General features: G+C 36.5%; 1 protein-coding gene across 1 annotated transcript; it reads left to right on the forward strand.

Moving 5' to 3' along the window:
• The first annotated feature begins 5,085 nt into the window (after positions 1 to 5,085).
• On the forward strand, positions 5,086 to 19,179 carry LOC131954912 (uncharacterized). The gene is made up of 12 exons (XM_059318758.1): positions 5,086 to 5,321; positions 9,486 to 9,624; positions 10,552 to 10,696; positions 10,895 to 11,050; positions 11,815 to 12,064; positions 12,221 to 12,309; positions 12,816 to 12,976; positions 13,243 to 13,413; positions 13,582 to 13,718; positions 14,404 to 14,510; positions 14,966 to 15,201; positions 16,142 to 19,179. The coding sequence occupies exons 1-12, from the start codon at positions 5,204 to 5,206 to the stop codon at positions 16,158 to 16,160; spliced, it is 1,728 nt and encodes a 575-aa protein (XP_059174741.1). The 5' UTR covers positions 5,086 to 5,203; the 3' UTR covers positions 16,161 to 19,179.
• The last annotated feature ends 2,324 nt before the right edge of the window (positions 19,180 to 21,503 follow it).

Below are 21,503 nucleotides of genomic sequence, written 5' to 3' on the forward strand. Positions count from 1 at the left end.
CAGAGACCGACATTGTGAGAATTCAATAAAATACAATTAATAGGCCTAGTTTGTTCTTAAAGAAGTGCAACAAATCTCGATATTACGTAGTAGGACGAAATATGCTATATCTTAACAGATTAGCGTACAGTTATGTATAGTCAAACCGAGTGCCAAGTACTTTCATTCAGATCACGAAGTTTAAAAATTTAAACAAAATGAGAAGTGTTATATCATCATTGACCACGAAGAACCAAATTCAGAAAACTTATTTGAGCATCAAATTTAACACACTATCGTGACGTCAACTTTGTCGTATGCCATGGAGCTACGCTTGGACTAAACTTAAGCCCATCTACCAAAACCCCGAATTGACTGCAGTGTTTCTTTCATGCACCTCTTCGGGAGTGCCTCCTCCAACCCCCTCATCGAAGAAAAAAGTCCGAAAGAAACACTGGTTGACTGTATGGGAAGGTATGCATCAACTGTGTTCAGTGTTTCTTCCAGACTTTTTTCTCCGGGGGGGGGGGGGCGGTCAACATTTTTCGGGGGGTGGGGGCGGACACTAGTAAAAGTGTATGTTTATTATATAAAATCCATCTCGTTCGGGGGGGGGGGGGTGAGGCGGTAGACTTTCTTCGAAGAGATGCCTGGAAGAAACTGTGTTTTGCATGAAAAATGTAGGCTGTATGTACCCTTTTGCGAGTTAGATAAGGTTTAATCATTTTGTCGAAACAGATCAATAAAGTGGCGCCACTGGGTCGGTTGTCATCCGATGCAGTGTTCCAGGATGTCATCCCTGCATCGAATATCTAGTCTACCTATAGGGCTGGTAAGTAGGTCACCAACCAGTTCAACGGCTCAATAAAACTTGCATGAGCCATAGAACTGGTTGGTGACCTACTTACCAGCCCTATAGGCCTATATAAGCCTAGCCTCCATGTAGAATACACCATACGAATGCTATATTTACAGTCTTAATTCAATTATTCCAGCAGAAATTTTCAACTTATTACCGAAAGCGAGAGTGTAACATGTAAGTCCGATCTATTTTTTTTACACTTGATTGTCCCCCCCCCCTCCTCCCAAAGTGGACGCTGTTACAGAAGAGCAAGTAAGTTTCTACAACGGGCAGCGTCTGAGATGTGTCGTGAGGTGAATAACTATCCACAAGGTATGAAACGTGAGTTGATGTAATAGAGTTAGTATCAAGTCCCACACGGAACCGTATGCAGATTTAGTAGTTTTCCATCAAATTTCACACAAAACGCGCAGAGATGTGACAGCGTTGTTTCAACGATTTCCAAATACAAGACAATCCTAAACTTTCCGTTGAGTTTGTATTCATGTAATAGTTTCTTTAACCAGCCACCACAACTGCTGAACGGCTACCTCATGTCATTATGTCATGACATTATGGTTAGTTTCTTAACTAGGCGGGACACAGCCCATTTCGCATTCCCCGCTTTATCGCCCCAACAAAGGTCTTGGGAATCGTTGGTGGATACGACAAGAATAAAAAAAAAATGTGCTCCTCTTCTTTGGTCTCAGGGAGAGCACCATATCAAAGACACTCAGAGATGATCGAAATACAGGTGGGCTACATTTGTTTTGGCATTTGCGATAAAAAGATTGTGAATGGACCCGTTCAGATACTTTGGCGGTACAGAGATACTGAAGGTACCCGTAAAGACGTTTTAGCATCAATTAAAAAGTAGTTGAAAGCTGATTCACAAGTTCTATTGATACTGAAACAACACAATGGCCTTTAAAAGACAGTCAGGGGAGTCAACCTCATTAAAAACTCCAACAACGGTATGTTGTAGAGGGTCATGCATGGTTACGAATTTTTTAAACACGAAACGTAGCATTAAAAATGTGCTATGTGTGTCTCATCTTTTGCCAGAATATGACGACGTCCGAAAGAAACACTGGTTGACTGTATGGGAAGGTATGCATCAACTGTGTTCAGTGTTTCTTCCAGACTTTTTTCTCCGGGGGGGGGGGGGCGGTCAACATTTTTCGGGGGGTGGGGGCGGACACTAGTAAAAGTGTATGTTTATTATATAAAATCCATCTCGTTCGGGGGGGGGGGGGGTGAGGCGGTAGACTTTCTTCGAAGAGATGCCTGGAAGAAACTGTGTTTTGCATGAAAAATGTAGGCTGTATGTACCCTTTTGCGAGTTAGATAAGGTTTAATCATTTTGTCGAAACAGATCAATAAAGTGGCGCCACTGGGTCGGTTGTCATCCGATGCAGTGTTCCAGGATGTCATCCCTGCATCGAATATCTAGTCTACCTATAGGGCTGGTAAGTAGGTCACCAACCAGTTCAACGGCTCAATAAAACTTGCATGAGCCATAGAACTGGTTGGTGACCTACTTACCAGCCCTATAGGCCTATATAAGCCTAGCCTCCATGTAGAATACACCATACGAATGCTATATTTACAGTCTTAATTCAATTATTCCAGCAGAAATTTTCAACTTATTACCGAAAGCGAGAGTGTAACATGTAAGTCCGATCTATTTTTTTTACACTTGATTGTCCCCCCCCCCTCCTCCCAAAGTGGACGCTGTTACAGAAGAGCAAGTAAGTTTCTACAACGGGCAGCGTCTGAGATGTGTCGTGAGGTGAATAACTATCCACAAGGTATGAAACGTGAGTTGATGTAATAGAGTTAGTATCAAGTCCCACACGGAACCGTATGCAGATTTAGTAGTTTTCCATCAAATTTCACACAAAACGCGCAGAGATGTGACAGCGTTGTTTCAACGATTTCCAAATACAAGACAATCCTAAACTTTCCGTTGAGTTTGTATTCATGTAATAGTTTCTTTAACCAGCCACCACAACTGCTGAACGGCTACCTCATGTCATTATGTCATGACATTATGGTTAGTTTCTTAACTAGGCGGGACACAGCCCATTTCGCATTCCCCGCTTTATCGCCCCAACAAAGGTCTTGGGAATCGTTGGTGGATACGACAAGAATAAAAAAAAAATGTGCTCCTCTTCTTTGGTCTCAGGGAGAGCACCATATCAAAGACACTCAGAGATGATCGAAATACAGGTGGGCTACATTTGTTTTGGCATTTGCGATAAAAAGATTGTGAATGGACCCGTTCAGATACTTTGGCGGTACAGAGATACTGAAGGTACCCGTAAAGACGTTTTAGCATCAATTAAAAAGTAGTTGAAAGCTGATTCACAAGTTCTATTGATACTGAAACAACACAATGGCCTTTAAAAGACAGTCAGGGGAGTCAACCTCATTAAAAACTCCAACAACGGTATGTTGTAGAGGGTCATGCATGGTTACGAATTTTTTAAACACGAAACGTAGCATTAAAAATGTGCTATGTGTGTCTCATCTTTTGCCAGAATATGACGACGTCCATCCAGGGGCGTAGTGAGGGGGGGGGGGGTGCGGACCGCACCGGGTGACACCATTTAGGGGAGTGACACCAAGGCAAAAAATAGCGAAATATATAGAGAAAAAAATGAGAGGGGTGCAAATCGAAAACCTGAGGGGGGGGGGGTGCAAATCGAAAGTTTGAGGGGGGGGGGGGGGATGCAAATCGAAAGTTTGAGGGGGGGGGGGTGCAAATCAAAAGTTTGAGGGGGGGGGGATGCAAATCGAAAATTTGAAAGTTTGTCCCCGGGAAGGGTTGCTACGCCTCTGGAGGGTGACACCATTAAGTGCCGCACCAGGTGACACCCGACCTCGCTACGCCACTGCGTCCATCAGATATCTATGAAAAGTGACACCAGTGACGGCGAGAGGTCGGGTGTCATCCCACGCCCCTTCCTTGCTCCGCCTCTGTATGGGACCAGCGTGGTAACTTGGACTTAGCGCCCACAGAATACGAAAAATGCATTGGCAACCATGCTGACTAAGATTGGAGCAGTGTTTCTTCCAGACTTTTTTCTCCGGGAGGGGAGGGGGCACTTAAAATTTTCGGGGGGGGGGGGGGGGAGGGGACGACTAAATTTTCCCAGGGGGGGCGACACTTTAAAAAGTATACATTTTCTATTTAAATTCCATTTCGTTCGGGCGGGGTGGGGGGGGGGGGGGGGGTAGACTTTCTTCGGGGGGGGGGGGGGGTAGGGGTGGCCCGAAGAGATGCCTGGAAAAAACTGAATGGAAGTTTACTGATTCATCTTTCATCAAAATAGACTAGGATTCCATGAGTAACGGATAGCCATAATTCTTGGAAGTCAAATATTTGTACTCTGATGAAGACCTTGAGTCGAAACATCCACTGTACTTGCTATTGTATTTAATTTTTGAGGATACTAACACTCAGAGGCGTAGCGGGTGGGGGCCGTGCGGACCGCACCGGGTGACACCGTTTTTTTTGGGGGGGGGGGGAGGGGGGCCCCAAGGTGAAAACTTGCAAAATATATAGAAGAAATATGCTTTTTGTCAGTTCAATTAAGGGTTACTTAGAGTCAATCCACTGTATTAATAACTGACTATAGATAAACATCCTTACTATTAACTGTGCACTCTTTAAAACTATCACCATGGGGGCGGGGGTGGGGGGGGGGGTGGGCTACACCAACTGCAAAATTTACAGAGGAAAGAAAGTTTTGTTACGTATTTAAAAAGGGCGAACATAATTTTCCTTGGGGGGGGGGGGGGCGGGCACTGATAAAAGTATATATTTTCTATATAAATTCGATTTCGTTCAAGGTAAGGGGGGGGGGGGGGAGTGTCCCCCGAAGACTAAGAGATGCCTGAAAGAAACACAGCCTCCATGTAGCTCTACATCGCGTTAAAGGCTAAAGTAAGCATTGAAACGAGTGCCATTCGACTTGATAAATAAACCAAACAGGCGGGCTTACAATACGAAAATAAATATATAGGCCCTAACATTCTGTTAGTGGAAGGCGAACATTCTACATAGAGAAGACTTTAGTAGACTTCATCAGTCTTAATACTGGACCACGCAATCGTATACTGGCGCAAAATCCATTTACTACATAACTGTTTTCCTTAACGAAACGAGTTTCGCTTACTCGTGAGCACACGGAAGCATACACTCTGCTTGGGAATCTTAATCGTAAACCGTTTTGGCTGTTCTTCCAGCTGTACTCAACCCGAGTGAGAGTTCCAGATTTATGTCAGAGTTTTGTTCTTGAAAAAAATGGCCGCCAGTGATGCACGTACGTCATACACACAGTTTTCACCGTAACGTAGACTTATCTCAATATTGAAATGACTTTAGGAATGGATTGTACTAACGAAGATCATAGTCCACCTTTAAGTGACAATACTGGAAGTACTTGGTTGAACTGGGAAAATGAAATCAGCTCCATATCGGGACTAAATATTGGTGAGTTTTTTTTTCTCACTGAGTGACTGAGTGAGTAGTTGAGTGTTTTCCTTGCTAGATTGTACTCTAGTGACTGTTATCACTGTTGACTGTAGTGTAGTGTTGATGTAATAAAAAACAGTGAAACACATAATCCATGTGGTGTGTTTGTATCTTTAACTCTAGACTCTACAAAATCTAGACTCTAGAAAAAATCTAGATCTCGTCTAACCTGTCTTAAGTCTTAGCCTTGTGCCAGTCCATAGTCTAGTAAAAGTAATAATCTAGATATAGATCTAGATTCTAGATCTATAGAATTCTAGATCTAGATGTAGATATGGTAGTTAATTTTAATTAATTTATTGATCTAGATAGATATACACACAAATTTCACTTAAAATCTTAATGTTCCATTAATTTTTGTTGGTTGGCTTACTGTTATTAAAATTCAACAGCTGAAGTAAAAAAAAAAAAAAAAAAAAAAAAAAAAAAACACCTCAAAACAAAAACCAAACAAGCCCCACTTGTAAATAAAGTGAGAATTTTTAAAAATGTCCAAACTTTTCGGCATTTTTAGAAATATTGAGCTTATTCTGTGGCCATTGAAAGGTTTTACTCGCAGTGCTTAGTGAGTGAAGTGCCTGAACTCTTGTCTATGTTCATATTAGGCCAACAAAACAATCACTGCTAGGGGTCGTCCATAAATGACGCCACGCTTTTTTGGACGATTTTTACCTTTCCCCCCTCCCCCCCCCTCCGTCACACGTCGTCACAAAAAGCCAGATCCCCCTACAACTCCCCCCCCCCCCCTCAAAATTGCTGTTGAATTTTTTTAAAACATCGATATTTTTCCAAAATCTTGTCTGAACTCTCTCAACAGAGTATTTTGATCATTCCTATTAAAATTTATTAAAACCTTTTCTAAAACGCGAAATAACGGCTAAAACTCGTTTTCTAACATTGCTTTTTTTAATGCAAAAAAGTGACGTCACACCATCTGAACCCCCCCCCTCCCCCTCATCACACACCGTCACAAAATTACGCCCCCCCTCTCCCCTACGAGCAGTGTTTCTTCCAGACTTTTTTCTCCGGGGGGGGGGGGGGGCACTTGAAATCTTCGGGGGGGCGGTAAACTTTCTTCGGGGGGGGGGGCGGACACTGTTAAAACTATATATTTTCTATATAAATTATATAAATTTCATTTCGTTCGGGGGGGGGGGGGGCGGTAAAAAAATTTCGGGGGGGGGGGGGGGGCTTCGCCCCCCCCCCCCCCGAAGAGATGCCTGGAAGAAACTCTGCCTACGAGTGTGACGTCATTTATGGACGACCCCTGCTAGATCTACAATGGTCTAGGATAGGCTAGTAGGAATATTTTACATATTTAAATGGCCTCATATTAATTCCAAGACTAAGATCTAATTTATGTCGTTTGATACTTTATGTCATGTAATGCCAAACTTGGTATCTTACCCAAAACCTAGCACTCACCCATAACCTAACGCTCACCGCTCACCCATAACTGCCCTAAACCTGTTATCTAACTTGAACGAACCTGTTCAGAGTCATTTCTCTGTCTCGTGATAATTAATGAGTACATTTTCTTTCATTTTAACCAATTGAATTCCGCTAAAAGATCTCTTGCTGTGTCATTGGACTCTTCTAGATCTAGATCTAAATCGGATAGCTAGGTTGTCGTTACTTATTTAAACATAATTTTTAACGATAGAGGATTTCAAACTGCTAATTTTAGAAATATAGGCTAAAAAATCCATTGAAGCATTCAAGTGATGATGCGGATCGTCGTTAGATGACCTTTTTCGAATGTTTACAGCCGCAAAACAATAAATGACGTCACGCTATTTTAGACGAGCTTTTTAATCACCACCTCCCGCCCCCTATCGCCGTAAATAACTGGACGCCCATAAAATGACATCGGGCAGTCCGTAAAGAAATTAAACCATAATATTAATTATTGATATTTTGTGTAGAGCCTACTAAAAGTATAAATAATCATAGAAATAAAGTAGTTCGTAAAGAAAATGACCATAATATTAATTATTGATATTTTGTGTAGGGTCTACTAAAAGTATTCATATTGATTCATAAGTCTAGAAATCTATATGCTAAGTTAGGTTTTATAAACCTACGTCTCCCCATCCCGCTGATCCCCCCCCCCCCCCCCCCCAATGTGTGCGTGACGTCATTTATGAACGACCTCCAAGCTCTTTTGTTTATTAGCCATTCAACATTATAAATGAAGAGTATAATTTCTCCTGTATGCTATGTTTGAAAGTTGAAGGATATGATATAGGAGGTGGGGCGAGGGCTACGAAAACAACCTGACATGGGAGCATCATCTGGAATTTTTTTTTCTCTCGATGTTTTTATCTAAAACCTCTGCACAATTTCGACTGGTAGAATTCTTATCAGTTTTAAAGAGGAGAAATACTTTTTCAAACAGGAATGTAAAAATAAAATAAAAATAAAAAAAACGGCCGCAGGAATGAATGGTTGTACAAGAAAAACAATATCATCGATCCGACTCGTTCTACGGCACCCCACGACACCTCCCGTCTCAAGCCCCGGCTACACACAACATGTACAAACTCACTCAACTATTCAATGTGAATTCTTTTGATACAGACTACACGAATTCCATCTGATAAATTTCTAGTCTTTCGGCTGTTCTGCTAAGTTCCACCCCGCCCCCCTCTGTCCTAAATACAAGTGCGTACACCATACAGTTATTTAAGCTGCGAGCAGGCTGAGTACTGAACGCGTGTGGGGTACATCGTTTACACAAATTATTCACTACCTCTCTTTTCATCTTGCCTGACCTTAACAATTTACTTAAAAATAATATTGATGCTAGTCTAGGTTAGGAAAAGAAGAAAGAAGCCAACGAAACTTTCCCTACAACCCTCGAAGTGCAGACATTCCATGCGAGTAGTTCCCATTCTTCCCCAGGTCGTTTCGTCCTCAGAGCGTGTTTACGCTAGGTGTACCATACACTGTATGGGTTGCTTAGGTCTCCACGCTAAGGTAGAGCTGTACTTTTATTGCTGTTTCCTTATAATCCTTTTGTCTTACCGTGACTTAAAAAAACTGCTGGTATGCGTAAGGAGTGCCTATAGATAACCCGTCTCACTATCTCGCTGGCTATGCTGCTCTTAGATGCCAACAGACCTCACGGCATGCATTAGTGTACATGCGATACTACACTGTACACACAGTGTAAGCCAATTATTGAAGTTCCTACATGAACTGTCTAAATATCATCAAACAGTCCTACACATTTCATGATGTCACACTCCTATAGGGGAGGGGGTTCGAAGTTTTGTGAAGGTGGGGGAGATGGGGGGGGGGGGGGGGGGGGGTGAGGAAAATATGGTGAAAAAAGTGTAGAATCATTTAAAGTAGGCCTTGTTATTGTTTCTAGTGATGTTATATGCTAACTTTTTAATCTTGAAGGATGGTATCTATGGTGTATTTTGTTTATATGCTTATGGGCAGAGAACTTGGTTAACTTGAAGCTGGTGTAGTTGTCTTTCATACTTAGATGTAGATGTAGGCCTAATTTTATTATTGGAATCTTATGTTGAGGTGATAACAAAATAAAACAATGGAGTATGAAATTAAATGTTCATAAATAAGCAGTACTACATGACACAGACATCTTAACTCAAACAGGAATCACTTTATCTTTAACATACCAATCCTTTGTCTCTAAACACTGGCATTATTTCCATGTGCCAGCACACTCCTTATACCATCTCTATGTTTGTATACTGCATCATTGTTCTACCTAAGAAAGTAAGGGAACAAACTAAGGGGGGGGGGGGGGGGGGGCTACCATAACCTACAATCATAACAGTCGTCTGGTTTATTGCTAGCAGCTATTAGTTACTTGATTAGTTTGCTGGTTTTTGTATTGATGCCATCTTTTGTACCTGCAGCCTGGGTTTAAAGAAAAGTTGCTTTCACATTTACAACTGTAACAGTAAATAGGTGTGTTATGTTGGTCATAGAAACTATCCTACTTGTCTCCCTGCAAATCTGTTTAAGGACAAATAGTATTTGTCCTTTATCCACTTTTACCTGCAAGTGATTGTTGTATTAGTCTACTTTTTGACTTAGTCATGGCATGAACTGATGTAGTGAAAGTTGTGCTGCTTATGTTCCTAGGTAGCTCTCCAGAACTGAATGGACTTGTTGAGGATAAAGAGGTGGCAGCCAGAGCTGTAGCATTTGTGGTCAACAGTACCAGGAAAGGGATTGTACCATTGTGTGCTGATATTGCCAACTTACTTAGAGCCAAAAGAAGGTAGGGATTGTACCACTGTGCGCTGATATTGCCAACTTACTTAGAGCCAAAAGAAGGTAGGGATTGTACCATTGTGTGCTGATATTGCCAACTTACTTAGAGCCAAAAGAAGGTAGGGATTGTACCATTGTGTGCTGATATTGCCAACTTACTTAGAGCCAAAAGAAGGTAGGGATTGTACCATTGTGTGCTGATATTGCCAACTTACTTAGAGCCAAAAGAAGGTAGGGATTGTACCATTGTGTGCTGATATTGCCAACTTACTTAGAGCCAAAAGAAGGTAGGGATTGTACCATTGTGTGCTGATATTGCCAACTTACTTAGAGCCAAAAGAAGGTAGGGATTGTACCATTGTGTGCTGATATTGCCAACTTACTTAGAGCCAAAAGAAGGTAGGGATTGTACCACTGTGTGCTGATATTGCCAACTTACTTAGAGCCAAAAGAAGGTAGGGATTGTACCATTGTGTGCTGATATTGCCAACTTACTTAGAGCCAAAAGAAGGTAGGGATTGTACCACTGTGCGCTGATATTGCCAACTTACTTAGAGCCAAAAGAAGGTAGGGATTGTACCATTGTGTGCTGATATTGCCAACTTACTTAGAGCCAAAAGAAGGTAGTCCTAAATCTTATTACTTATGTAGGCATATCTAGTTTTGGCATAATATAATTACATGGTTGCACTTTAATCAATATTTAAACAAAGAGAAATGAATTACTTCAGTGATAAAATATCTTATTCTTACTTCAGAGATAAAATATCTTATTCATTAACAGCTTGTAACTAGACTTATCCAATTAGACATTACAAGAACTAATCTCACTTTATTAGTTCAGTTTTAATCTAATGTGTTTATGCAAATTCTCATGATGATACTTAAAAGACAAAGATATTCCAGCAGTAATACATTGTTGTGTTAACTCTAGCTTAGAGAAGAAGGTCTACCTTCTAAAGCGTGAGGTGGAGGCACTAAGATCTTCCACGTCTGTCAGTTTTCGAACAAGTCATTCCACAAGCCCTACCCCACCTTTAATAGAAAAATCTATCACAGCTGAGACTATCGGCTTGCATGTAAGTACAAATATTTTAGTTCAGGCTCATTTAGTTTCTCATTATTAAAAATGTCTCATTTATTTCACTCTTGCAAGCTTCAAAATGTGTCAATATTCTACTTATAAACAAATTACCATAAACAAAATAATTATAAAAAATCCCTCTCCTTCTGATTTAGTTAAAACCCCATTTTGTACCAAATCTTTCCAATGACAGGAGAGATCTCGCCCATGTTCAAGGTGTAGCCAGTGTTCCAGTAATGTGAGTAACTCTCCTAAACTAGAGAGCACATACAGTTTTAAAAGTTATCTGCCTTCACCAGCCCTCTCAAGAGATGCATTCAGAAGAACATCACCAAGACTTGCACGTCAGGTACTTCCATTTTTTTACAACCTTCTGCTGTTATCTGAAGTAGTTTAACCAAAATTATGTAACACCATTATGTCTTGGTAATCCTGTTTCTTAAAAATAACCATAACAAGTACATACTTCAGTGTTATCAATAATATTACTAAAAACACTTTATTAATGTTTTACCTTAGAGTGTTATTTATGTTCACCTATGATTTTTGTTGATTTTAGCAGTTTAATTTGTTTGATGTTGTGCTTTAGACTGACAATATAAACACTAATTGGGGAAGGGTTGGGACATATCCATATTTTAATTATAAAGATTACATTTTACATTCACATGATAGGATAATGCTAAAGCTAGCAGATCATAAGAAATGGCTCTTTTAACATTGCTTTTTGACTACTGTGATGAAAACTTAGTCAAAAATTTAAGTATTTGATTACTTTAACAGTAAAAATGAAGTTAGATTAGATGTTAAATGTCAGTAGTAAGTCATAATCCATTGCTTGTGCTACTGTAGTATTGAGTGTAGGGAAGTAATGTTAGGATTTAATCTGATATCCATACGTGAGCAGTATTTGAGTCATTGATCCCTCACTACACAACATATTGCACAACTGCTAGACTGACAGTCTTTGCCTCCCTAATTTATTCAAATGGACCTTTCTGAGTCCACCCAGCTCTGATGAGTACCTGTTTGAAGACACATATAAAAAACCTGCTTTTGATTTATTCATCTGTTGTTGCCATGTTTTCTATCAGGATTTTCTCTCTTATCCAGCCCCCCAAGCCCCCAATGGGAGGAGTCCAGCAGCTTCACACCGCCCACACCTCCCCGGATATCAGCGTGTCCGGGCCTGCAGGGCGCCCTGACCTGCCAGCCAGAACACAGGGCAGGAAGAATTCTTTGCCTGAGATGACCAGTGAACCCAATGTGGAGATCAAGAGGATCAGTCCAAAAATATCCAAGGAGACCCAGTGCACTCTGGCCCTGAGAGGGGAGTCACAGTTTGAGGAACAGTTTATTGAAAGTAAGAACAGCTGAGCACAACAGTGTATAAATACATAATTTAATGTTCTGTTTTTCTCTTACTTTAAGCACATCTTGTTTTTCTATTAGATAATTTTTTTCTATTGCCTGAACTGTTATGATATAATTTTATCTCTGTTCTATGTGTTTGTTCCAGCTGTACGTCTCAATTCAAAATTAGCTGAAGAATTGGGATCAGCCAAAAAAGAGATTGAAATACTGAAAGGAAGACTAAAAGAATTAGAGGTGAGTTTTAATGGTTTGAGCTGTCAACAGATTTGATCTGATCTGACTTGTCCCTAATAATACTGTGTGTTATTAGTGTAAGTTTGGTTAACACATCATTGAAGGTAGATCTATTGATTTCATTCACCACCTCGGTCTATATATAAATGCTAAATGTTAAATATATGTAACATAATAAAAATATTCAGTGTTAAATAAAATCAAAATAGTAATTAATTAAATTAATCCAGCTGTTAGCCTTGATATTTAATGGACACAACCTATTAAGGAAAATGCTAGAGCCCTCTCATCTATTTTAAAAATTATCTTTGAGTTGTTATTTACTATGATTTTATAGATCATTAAAGTAAAGTTCCCCTTTCAAACCTGACGGTCTATAGGGCAAGTGAAGTAGAGTTTACTTGTTTCTATGACCTCGGCATATGAAGAGAGCATTATAGCAGTGAGAAATTATTTGTGATAATATTTTATTTCGCATGTACCAACACAATTTATTTTCAACTTAGATGAACCAATTAGCTAGGGAATGTACACAGGATCACTTGCGGCAAGAATTACCTAATGAAGACTTCTCATCAAGTGAACTACAGAACAATAGCTCACCCAATACACAAGACTGTCAACCCAAATGTGTGACTAATGGTCATAAGCATGCAAGAACCAATGGGTCAGTAGAATACTCAGCTCAGAACAATATATATATATATATATATATATATATATATATATATATATATATATATATATATATATATATATATATATATATATATATATATATATATATATATATATATATATATATATATATATATATATATTTATGTTTGTTATATTAATCCTGATAAGGGTATCATCTAACATCTGTTTCTGTCTTGTTGGTATTAATAATGGTATCATCTCTAAAACTGTTTCTGTTTTATTTGCCTTAAGGTTATCATCATCAAAAGTGAGCACAAGAGTTCCTCCCCCTGTGGGAAGTCTTCACTATGCAGAACCTTTATATGGCTGTAAGTGCACTGCATGTGATGAAGCTATGGGTGGGGAAATACATGCAGCACTTAGTGCCAGCCTTAATGAAGATCTTCTTAAGTTTCCTGTTAGGTAAGTCGCTATCATTTTCAAATTTAAACATATTTTTAAAAAAATCATGTTAGCAAGTATGAATTAAATACACCAATTCTTAACATGATTTTAAGTTGAATTTGCTTTTCTTTTTGTAGTTACCTGTATTTTAAAAAATAATTTGAGTTTATTTTTTGCTTCTTGTAGTTCCAAAATTGTTGTGCAACTTGGTGATCATGTGGTCATTAAAGGAGAAAAAACTGGTCGTATTCGCTACATTGGTCATCTTGACAAAATTGGTCAACCAAATATGGTCTTTGTTGGTCTGGAGTTAGATGCACCAGGTAATCTTTATGTAGGTGCTGTTGGTCTCAGCGTATAACGTACAAATTCAAACTAGCCCATGGTATCTTTATGGGGGTGTTGTTGGTCTATAATCTTTATGTAGGTGCTGTTGGTCTCTGTGTGCAGCAAACATGATCAAACTAACCCTAATTCTACTCCTAGTACACAAGTCTCATCTGTTATAAAGTTCTGCTTTTGGTCTTTTCAATTCCTTTACCTCAATTAGTACCATTTCTTTGTTAGGATATTATAAGAACACCATTTGTCTAACATTAGTCTCAGCTTCCATCTGTGTCATATTTTATATCAACTAGCGTTATAAACAAGCCATTGTGGTGCTTGACCACAACCTTCTAGCTGAACTGTTCTGTCTTGACTTCAACTATTTCTGTGCATTGTCCTATAGTTTTGAAACAATTCTGTATGTTTGTAATGTTATACCCCAAATAACATGCATACCCATACCTCATTACTACTAATACATACATTTAATTTGTAAATTCTTTTCTCTTTTTGTGTATTAGCTAACCTCTTCAGAAATCTCTTATTGATAAATGGTAGATAAACAGAGCATTGAAACATGAATGCCCTCAGATTATACAAAATGTTCAATTAAGTATTCACTTGTAATGAAACTTATGTCTTCCAAACTTATGTCTTCCAAACTTGTGTTTACAAATCTAGTTGGCCACCATGATGGGTTTTTCAACAAAAAAAGATACTTCTTCTGTCAGAAAGACCACGGGATATTCATCCCATTACATGACATCATATGTAAAGTGCAGCCAAAAGTAGGTATTCTACTTGCACGTACATCTATGTAAGTTCTGTTGAACCTGTATATTTTCACTTGAACCCATGTCTATATGTTTTGGCTGAATCATGTACCTATAACTTCTGCTTGAAACACCCATATATTTCCACTTTAACATACATCTATACAGTTCAACTAAAATATACTCCTGTATACACATTCATACACCTTATAAATTTTGATCATACACCTATGAATTTTCACTTAAAAAACATAAGCCACTAGAACTTAGATCTATTATTTATTATGTCCAATTAAACCTATATATCTATAATACCTCTTGCTTACTCATCATTGCAAAGGCATCTTCAAATATCTTTGGTCCAATAGTTAATTAAATATTTGTACATCAGTCTCATAAAAAATGTAGGACACAAAAACAAATGTATTCTAATATAAAAAGACCTCTAAATGCAAACAAATGTGTTTCAGATGCTTTCCTGTTCAGAAAAACTAGCATCCAGATCCAAAGATACAAGTGATATTTTATCTCAAGCTGTGATCACACTGAGAGGTGGGGATGAGATGGAGAGCAAACATCCAGGTGATTGTCTTGCTCTTGTTGGTATGACTTCAAAGTCAAATCATTCTAACAAGTCTGACAATTTACTCCAACAAGCAGTCATTCTTTCACATTTGGATGGCATTGAGGCTGAAAAACACAGAAGGTATTTCATTTTTCTGTTACTTTAACTGTACATGAACCTTAAATGAAAGTTTGTTTAAAATAAATTTATATAAAATGTAGAGAATAGATAAGAATTAAATTTATTTTCTCAAAATAAAAAGTTAAGCTAATTTAACATGAGTGTGTAATTGTTTACAAAATATCAACAATTCAACCAAAGATTTGCACTTTTTTTGTAAATAAATAGAAACATCTTTTTTTACTTTCTCGTATATACGAAGTATAGAGAAAGTATTGTAATCGTACAAAAAAAAAATCTTGTCCGTATGTCTGTGTATGTGTGTGTGTGTGTGTGTGTGTGCCTGTAAACACGATAACTTGAGTAGGCCTACCTTTACAGCTAGGTTGATGAAATTTCATATATAAGTATTATATCAAATTTGTAGATCCGTATCAACTTTTCAGCAATTTCTGATAACCGGAAGTGGAACTTTTTCTACTTTCAATTTTTCAAAAGCCTATAACATGAGTACTATTTCAGATAGATAAATGAAATTTCACATGTAAGTTCTTTGTAAGTAAAAGATCTAATTCTCTGCCATCTATCAAATTTTGAGTAATTTCCGTTGACCGGAAGTACTAATTTACGCTATTTCCGATTTCTCAAAAAACGCATGTGAATTTATAAAGTACTAATAATATTCCGCACTATTATACACATTTTGTTTGGCATTCACTTAGTGTGCAATTATTTTTTCTATGAGATTCTATTGTATTTTAAAAAAGTTTAAGTAATTAAAAATGGATTAAAAAATCATGTCTATATCCCGAGTTGCCATCCCCCATAATGTTATATAAGAATATTCAAGAAAGTTTAGGGGAGATCACTCCCGGTTTATTTATTTAACTTACTAGAAATATTTTAAAAAGTAGGCCTATGTATTTATATTAATTTTAAAAATCGTTTTCATCCTATATAGGGCTGAAGATCTTGTATGATATCAGGTAAAAAAACAACATACAAACAACTTTTAATTGACGATTCCATTCATCATGTGTGGAAGATTGCAGATCAGCCAAAGTAGAAAAAAATAGTTGTTTTGTTTAGCTCTTTGTAAATATTTCAGTACCTTCTGTGTATGAATGCCACCATAATAATTTTTAGAGATGGATCGTACAGGCAGTCATCTCACTTGTGAATGAAATGGACTTTAGTAAAAGTAATTGTTGATTTTATGAAATGTTCCTCATCTTATATGTTTTTCTATCTGAAATGTATGTTGATAAAATATTAATTCAAATAAGTAAGCTGAATATGGAATGTTAAAAAATTCTTCCATTTTTAAATTGGTCTATAATCATTTCAGTATTTATTTTTCTGAGTTTATAAAAGTGTTAATTTTAACCACAATTATGTGATACAAATTTTACTTTAACGATGCATTCTATGTCTGATCAATTCAACTGTTTCTTTTATATTTTAGGGATATGTAAAATTGAACTCATTATGTCTGATATTTTATGTTTGAATTTAAAAAGCAGAAATTAATTTCCAAATACTGTAACATTATAATCTTAAAATAATATACTTTAAAAACAATTAAACAATTATTGGTATAATGCTAAAAGCACTGAATATTAATCTTTAAATTAAAAATAAAACTGATACACTGTAAGTGTTAGTAGTTTTTCTATCAACTTATCCCAGTTTATTTAGGCTCAACTATTTTTTTGGTGCTGTGTTGAATGTATATTTATTTAAAGTTTGCTTGTTTTGGCCATTGTCATCCATCAAGCAAACCTTGGAATGAGATTGCCTTATGTAGAAGTGCCTTTGATCAAGTTTGGTGCTAACTAAAACTAATGTGTTCACTCATATCATCTTTACAATCAACCCTTCTCAATTCTAACATTACTTTATTCACTGATGTCACTCAAGACTCTCATGTCATCAACAAGATTTTTTTACTCTAACTATTTACTATTGTTGTTCAAATTTCATGCTAAAATAACCTCATTCTTAAAAACCACATGAACTGCTAACAAACCAAAGTGGTTTTAGTTTTAAACATAAATAAGCTGTGAATATGTGGTAGGCAAATTTCTTTAAGTACATGAGTATATGAAATAACTTTATATTTTGACTATATTATATTATGTGTAATAGACGACTAAGCCAAACATTTTACCATAAGTTTTTAGTATCACTAAGTATAAACTGTCTTTTAAAACTCATTTATTTTCTAGCAAAACTGACATTTTATTTTACTTTAAAATAAAAACATATTATTTAGTTAGTTTTAATGATATTATAATCTTTTACGATCACATTTATGACCCTACATTTTAAGTACTTTTTAAAAGCAGAAATTAATCAGTTTTAACCAAAATGTGTAAATACAGTTGTTTTTCATTGCTTATAAATCTACTTTAAAGAGAACAGTAATTTTTCAAACTATTTTAAACTAAAGAAACCAAAAACAAGAATAATTTTTATAACAGTACTAACAGTAATATTATATCAGCAATAGTTGCCAACTCTTTTATACTAAATGAATTTTGTTAAATGATAACTTATTACTCATAATAAATATAAATAATAACTAATAACAAAAATATAAATAATAACCTATTAACTTAAAAAAACAGTTTTTTTATTACAGTAAACAGCAAGTTATTATCTACTTGTCTAATTACAAATGCTCAATGACACTATTTCTCTATATAAACCATTGGACATGTGTGATATTCTACATTTCTAGAAGAAAAGAAAATGATGACATATTTTGACAAAACCTTTGTGGTGGTTCCAAACTGTCTGTTTAGTACAATTTTTTTCACATAGGTTGGTGTACCTTAATTTTTTTTTTTTTTCTAGAAAGTTTAATGTTCAAAATTACATTTTTTTTTCTCTTGATCTTCTATAACTTAATAGTTTTTCCTGAAAAGGTTGTCTATTTTAGCTTTAAAGATTTACTAAAATGTTAATCTATTGTGACTGTTTTATTTTGAAAAGGTTGATCTACAATAATTGTAGTTTTATCTGAAAATGATTGATGTATCATAACTTCTATTTTTTTTTTCTGAAAATTTAACATACTCTTTTAAAATTAGTTTTTTCTTGAAAGGTTAGTAGTGACCTACCAAAATATCAGTCGGTTTTTCCTGAAAAGACTAGGTTGACTTTCAAGGTTTGCTACTCTTTACAGCTACCTTGATTTGATGTCTTCTACTCTGAGAGTTGCGGTTCTTGAGTGATGTGTTTTATCATTTGACATTTTGCTTCATTCATCAGCTGTCTAACAACCAACCAATCATTGGGATACTAACGATGCTTTGAGCTTTCAAAGCTGATTTTTACAAACATTTGTATATTTTTATTTATTTAAGCAATGTTATTGTAAGTAAAACTCACCCACAAGCAGTTGCTCTGTTCAAGTCTTTTAGTGACTTCACTCAAATCAATTCTTATTTGTATTATTGGCTCAACAAAAATCAGTCAATGTATGTTTAAACAGAAGCCTTGTGTAGACATAAAAAAAAATAAGCAACAATAAATGGTGATAGAAAGTTAGTATGTTGCTATTGAGTTTCAAATCCTCACTGTCAAATGTGTGTAGAGGCACAATTGTCCTGGCAATACATGTTCCCTGCATCATGTCCACTGGACAGATGCATTTTTACATTTGTGTTCAATAAGGCAAACAATTTATAGGCCAGACTAATTTATTATGTTTTTTTTTTAGATCAGAAGATTCTCAGTTTTAACTTATTATTTCACCTAACACAATTAGAAACATGTCTCATGCGACCCACAACTACAGACATTTAAAAAACATAAATAATTTATTCTCTAGAATTCTGCTAAAGATGTTTTATAACAGCTGTGTGGCACATTCTGCAGGTACGTTGTTAAGGGAATGTTGCTGACTGCTGGGTTTGTGATGTTGTCATTGAAAACCTGTAATAGCTTAGCTTTGGCCATGGTCATAGATCTGAGTATTTATTGCTGAAGTATTTTCACTAATGCATTTCAAACCAACGTTCAAAGGTCTTGAGTCTTCATTGTATTATTTATAGTTAAAAAATGATGTCACAAACATGTGGTTACAATTTGTTACAAACGTGGTTACAATGTGCCACAAACATTTGGTTACAATGTGCCACAAAAATGTGGTTACAATGTGTGACAAACATGTGGTTACAATGTGCCACAAACATGTGGTTACAATGTGCCACAAACATGTGGTTACAATGTGCCACAAACATGTGGTTACAATGTGCCACAAACATGTGGTTACAATGTGTTACAAATGTGGTTACAATGTGCCACAAACATGTGGTTACAATGTGCTACAAACATGTGGTTACAATGTGCCACAAACATGTGGTTACAATGGTAGCCACATAAACATTTGGCACACATTAAATGTTAAACCTACATGGAACATGTTTCTAATTAGCTAAACAATTTACACTATGAGATAAAAGTAATTATAATTAAACATTTTATTGGCTCAACACCAAAATTATGAAACTTATTAATGTTTGGTATGATTGCTCTTTTCTCAGTATTTTATTTTATTATTTTTTGTTTTGCTTGTGGACTAAATTGTTTAATGTGAAAAGAAAAAGAGGTTAAAACACATAAAAAGGATAGACTCTAAATAAAATTATATCTACCGTTTCAAGATAAATAAAACATGATTATAACACTGGAAATCAAATTTTATAATTGTGTGTTAAAGTATGTTATGTTGTTATGTGTGGGACAAATTCTGCTAGGAAAACTAAACATCAAGGGGGATAACTCTTCTCTCTTCTCTATCCTCTGAAATAGTTTTTATACTTTATTATTATTATTTCCCCTAACATATTGAAGTTAAATACAATTCTAATGATTCACTTGAACAGAAACTAAATATAACGTATATCACTCATGGCACATACTAATTTAAGTAGTCCCTATCTATATATAGGTATAATCATCAACTAATTGAGTAGTTTTCATACCTATAATGTCCCATAACCCTTAATTGTGCGCAAATCTTTTAGGATCCATGTGTTGGTGGGCTTCTAAAATCCCCTTGACTACACCACTGGGCCTCTGCTCTACTCTTTCAACTACTACAACAACGTCTACACTATTACAACAACTAATAAGGCATACATTTTTTTAGCTCTAGTGAAGGATAATGATACAGTTTTGATCAACCCCCCCCCCCCCCCTCCTACCACACAATACACCAATACTTGGACGCATTCGACTTCTTATTAATCAGACCAATACCTAGTATATTTAAAGCCTACTTCCAATGAACTAAGAAAGGCCTTCAAAAATATATTTTTATCTTCTGAATGTGTGGGTCGAAATAGGTAGGCATATATATTGTTTTTTTTTTTTTAATTTTCAAGAAAATACACACTCGCCTATTGAGGTGAATACATTGTTTTGTTTTCTACTATAATATCTGCACGTATGTTTGTTTCGTGTTGTGGATTATTTAATATTTCTGTTTTTGTAAACAGCACCAGGACTGACAACCCGTGGAGACTATGTTTGGTAAAATCCCCCACAGACACAATAATAGAAGTTATTTCCCTTTAGTACATAACCACTGGCGATTACAAATATTTTTCTAATGTTTGTCATTCATTCTTCTGTCAGCTGGTGTCTTCTACATTGGCGTATCTGGGGTAGGGGAGTGGAGGATAGACATCTGTCACCATCATGAGTGTGTATGAGGAAGTCTTTGATATAGATATGGCGTGGAAGATGGGAGTGGAAGAATTTAATATAGACATCTGTCCCTATCCTGGGCGTGTCCCCCTATGTGCAGGCGCTGGACGACCAAACAGCTAACTATCAGAGGCGTCAATCGGAGATAACTCGAGCCCGTAAACCAGTCACACATCTGAGGAGGGGTGGGGTCATATTTTTGTGACGATGTGTTACATAAGGGAGTGTAGGTGATTAAAGAATTGTGACGCAGGGTACATGTCTCGTTTATAATATTATAAAGAAGTAAAAAGGTTTTTAAAAATGCATATACTGTAATGATTTTTGTAGAGTATAATAATTGGGAAGGGAAAGAGTTATATTTTTTTGACGCCATTTTTATTTAGGGAGGGGATGCGTTTCACAACGTAGCGTAGTGTTAGGAGGGAAGAAACATCTGATATTGATAAAATATGGAAAACTCGCATTATTATAAGATCTTAATCATTCATTTTCTAAGATCGAAACTTCTTCAAAATATTTTAGTATTTAGAAAAAAAATTCAGTAACAGATTGTGTTGTGCAGACGTCTTTAAAACTAATGACAAGGACCGTTACTCTGG

The sequence above is a fragment of the Physella acuta genome, unplaced genomic scaffold, assembly GCF_028476545.2.
Source record: "Physella acuta isolate Inbredline_101_S28 unplaced genomic scaffold, ASM2847654v3 ptg001039l, whole genome shotgun sequence".
Lineage (NCBI taxonomy): Eukaryota > Metazoa > Mollusca > Gastropoda > Physidae > Physella > Physella acuta.

What these genes read in the sequence shown, in the direction of transcription:
- LOC131954912 (XM_059318758.1), top strand. Translation starts at nt 5,204, where the DNA reads ATGACTTTAGGAATGGATTGTACTAACGAAGATCATAGTCCACCTTTA. An exon ending in AAGCATGCAAGAACCAATGG is followed by an intron (nt 12,977 to 13,242) that starts GTCAGTAGAATA and finishes ATTTGCCTTAAG; the next exon opens with GTTATCATCATCAAAAGTGA. An exon ending in TCTGGAGTTAGATGCACCAG is followed by an intron (nt 13,719 to 14,403) that starts GTAATCTTTATG and finishes TTACAAATCTAG; the next exon opens with TTGGCCACCATGATGGGTTT.